Source organism: Penaeus monodon, chromosome 6 (genome assembly GCF_015228065.2).
Source record: "Penaeus monodon isolate SGIC_2016 chromosome 6, NSTDA_Pmon_1, whole genome shotgun sequence".
NCBI lineage: Eukaryota > Metazoa > Arthropoda > Malacostraca > Decapoda > Penaeidae > Penaeus > Penaeus monodon.
The window spans coordinates 7,300,880-7,303,379 of NC_051391.1; the positions used below are offsets into that span (position 1 = coordinate 7,300,880).

Consider the following 2,500-nt stretch of genomic DNA (forward strand, 5'->3'; position numbering starts at 1 on the left):
TCTCTCTCCCTCTCTCTGTCTATATATATATATATATATATATATATATATATATATATATATATATATATATACTAGCATATGTATATGCAATCTTATGTAAGCTTTCTGTCAATCTATAGTTATGTCTGTTTGTCTATCTATCTATCACACAAATTTAATTTGAAATGATTACCTATCAATTTACGCCCTCTGAAAAAAATATTACAGAAAAAAGGTTGAAACTTCTCCAGTCTGACTGAACTTATTGAATTAAAAGGACCATCAGTCAGACGTACCTGAAAAGCTGCACCCTAGTGTTCATCTCTGAATATCTTTCTTATTTCTTCTAATGTAAAAAAGAAAGGAATCAACAAGAAAACATTTTGTCAACTAGCATGGAAAATTTGCATAAAAAAGAACTATTTTGTTCGATTAGAAAAGAGCTTTTATAAATATTTATGCGTTGTGTAATGCATAACGTATGAGGATTGGATGTTTTCCACAATTTAAAGTGGTGATTTTATTATTCCACAGAGCACTGTGCAATACACGTAGTCTCGCCATTGTAATTTACTTCCTTCCAGATTAAAGACCAATATAGACTATCATATAAGGGATATCTCTGATGTCCTAACAATGTCTTCGTCGTACTACATGGAACCGTGATCATTTTCGTCTTCTTTTTTGTAGTCCCTTCTTTGTTTATCGGTGTCACAGCTGGTAAGACTTCTCTTCTGTGAGCTGCACGGTGGAGATGATTATGAAGGAGAGCTGCGTTTGCGAAGCGATCGACCTTGACACACGAAGGAATTCCAACTGAAAGAAGGTGTCAAGTGAAATACCATCGAATTCCCTGCTCTTTAGTCCGGATTTCCAAACTGCATTTGATGAACATCATAATTTGAAAGTTAACTTTCATCTACAAGATGAAGTTGGACTTCCAACGTAGTTAATATTTGATTGACTTGCAGGTAAGGCCAAAGAGCATGCTGACAAGTTCCCTTTAGGCGGACACAAAACAAGAGTGACCTTCAGCGGTCAACGCAAGCGGCACGGCAGCTATATAAAAAGGGAGGCACTTCCAACTCAGCCACAACCTTCTCAACCTCAACATGATGCATAAGGTAGTGACTGTGAGATGGTGCCTTCTCCGACATTTGAAGTTTTAAGAACTAGGAAAGATGTTGACTGTATTTTTCGATGCTATTCTATTACCAACAGGTAGGCTTGGTGCTGGTGGCAGGCGTGGTCGCCCTGGTTTCAGGCGATATCAGTCACCACGTAAAGAGTTCTCTGCACCACCCACTACATCACCATGCAGCTCCTCTACATCATGTAACCCCTGTACACCATGCTACCCCAGTGCACCATGCTACCCCCGTGGTCCATGCTGCTCCTGTACATCACGGAAAAGGATATGCTCCTTCTTATCCTGATGTAAGTTCTATTTCCTTCACATTAACAGTTGTTTGGATTCATGATTTCATATTATCTATAGTATGAGAGGAAAGGTTTTTGAAAAGGATACCTTCTATCAAAATGAAGACATATGTCACGTAACATCACGTGACATATGTCACGTAACACCACGTCCACTCATTTTAGACGCCTCCACACTACGCCTTCGAGTACGCTGTCAACGACGACTACGCCGGCACCCACTTCGGCCACTCGGAGGCTCGCGACGGCTACAAGACGGAGGGCAAGTACTTCGTGCACCTCCCTGACGGCCGCGTCCAGACCGTCACTTACTACGCCGACGAGACTGGCTACCACCCCACCGTCTCGTACGAGGGGACGGCCCACTACGACGCCCACGCAGCCGTCCCTCACCACGCCCCTGCAAAGGCTTACCACGCACCTGAACCAGCATACCACGCCCCTGAACCAGCATATCACGCCCCTGAGCCAGCATATCATGCCCCAGTTTTACCCACCTATCATGCCTAAGTGAAATAGGGTATTTTTTGTGTACGAAAAGTTCAAAGAACATTGTCAATATTTAAAAGACTTTTGTATAATAAAATGAAACTGTGAATCTGATCCCTTGACTCAAGCAACAACCTTCTATTTAGTCAAAAATCTCTTATAAACAAGACATACCATTTCCAGAAAATGCAATGAGGTGATGTATGCCTTCTGAGGTATTCCGCACCTACGTTTAACTTTCTATTATTTAGATGTTTTCCACAATTTAAAGTGGTGATTTTATTATTCCACAGAGCACTGTGCAATAAGCGTTGTTTTGTTATTGTAATTTACCTTCCAGAATACCAGTATAGGCTATCATATAAGGGATATCTGATGTCCTAACAATGTCTTCGTCGCATTGCGTGGAACCGTGATCTTTTTCGTCTTCTTTTTGTAGTCCCTTCTTTGTTTATCTGTGTGACAGCTGATAAGAATTCTCTTCTCTGAGCTGCACGTGGAGATAACCATGGAGGAGAGCTGCGTTTGCGAAGCGATCGACCTTGCCACACGAAGGAATTCCAACTGAAAGAAGGTATCGAGGGAAATA

The 2,500-nt window shown here is 41.4% G+C and overlaps 1 protein-coding gene across 1 annotated transcript; it reads left to right on the forward strand.

Moving 5' to 3' along the window:
- The first annotated feature begins 1,094 nt into the window (after positions 1 to 1,094).
- On the forward strand, positions 1,095 to 1,932 carry LOC119573846 (cuticle protein 7-like). Its single transcript, XM_037920949.1, has 3 exons — positions 1,095 to 1,106; positions 1,204 to 1,419; positions 1,588 to 1,932. Exons 1-3 carry the CDS (start codon positions 1,095 to 1,097, stop codon positions 1,930 to 1,932), a joined length of 573 nt encoding a protein of 190 aa, XP_037776877.1.
- The last annotated feature ends 568 nt before the right edge of the window (positions 1,933 to 2,500 follow it).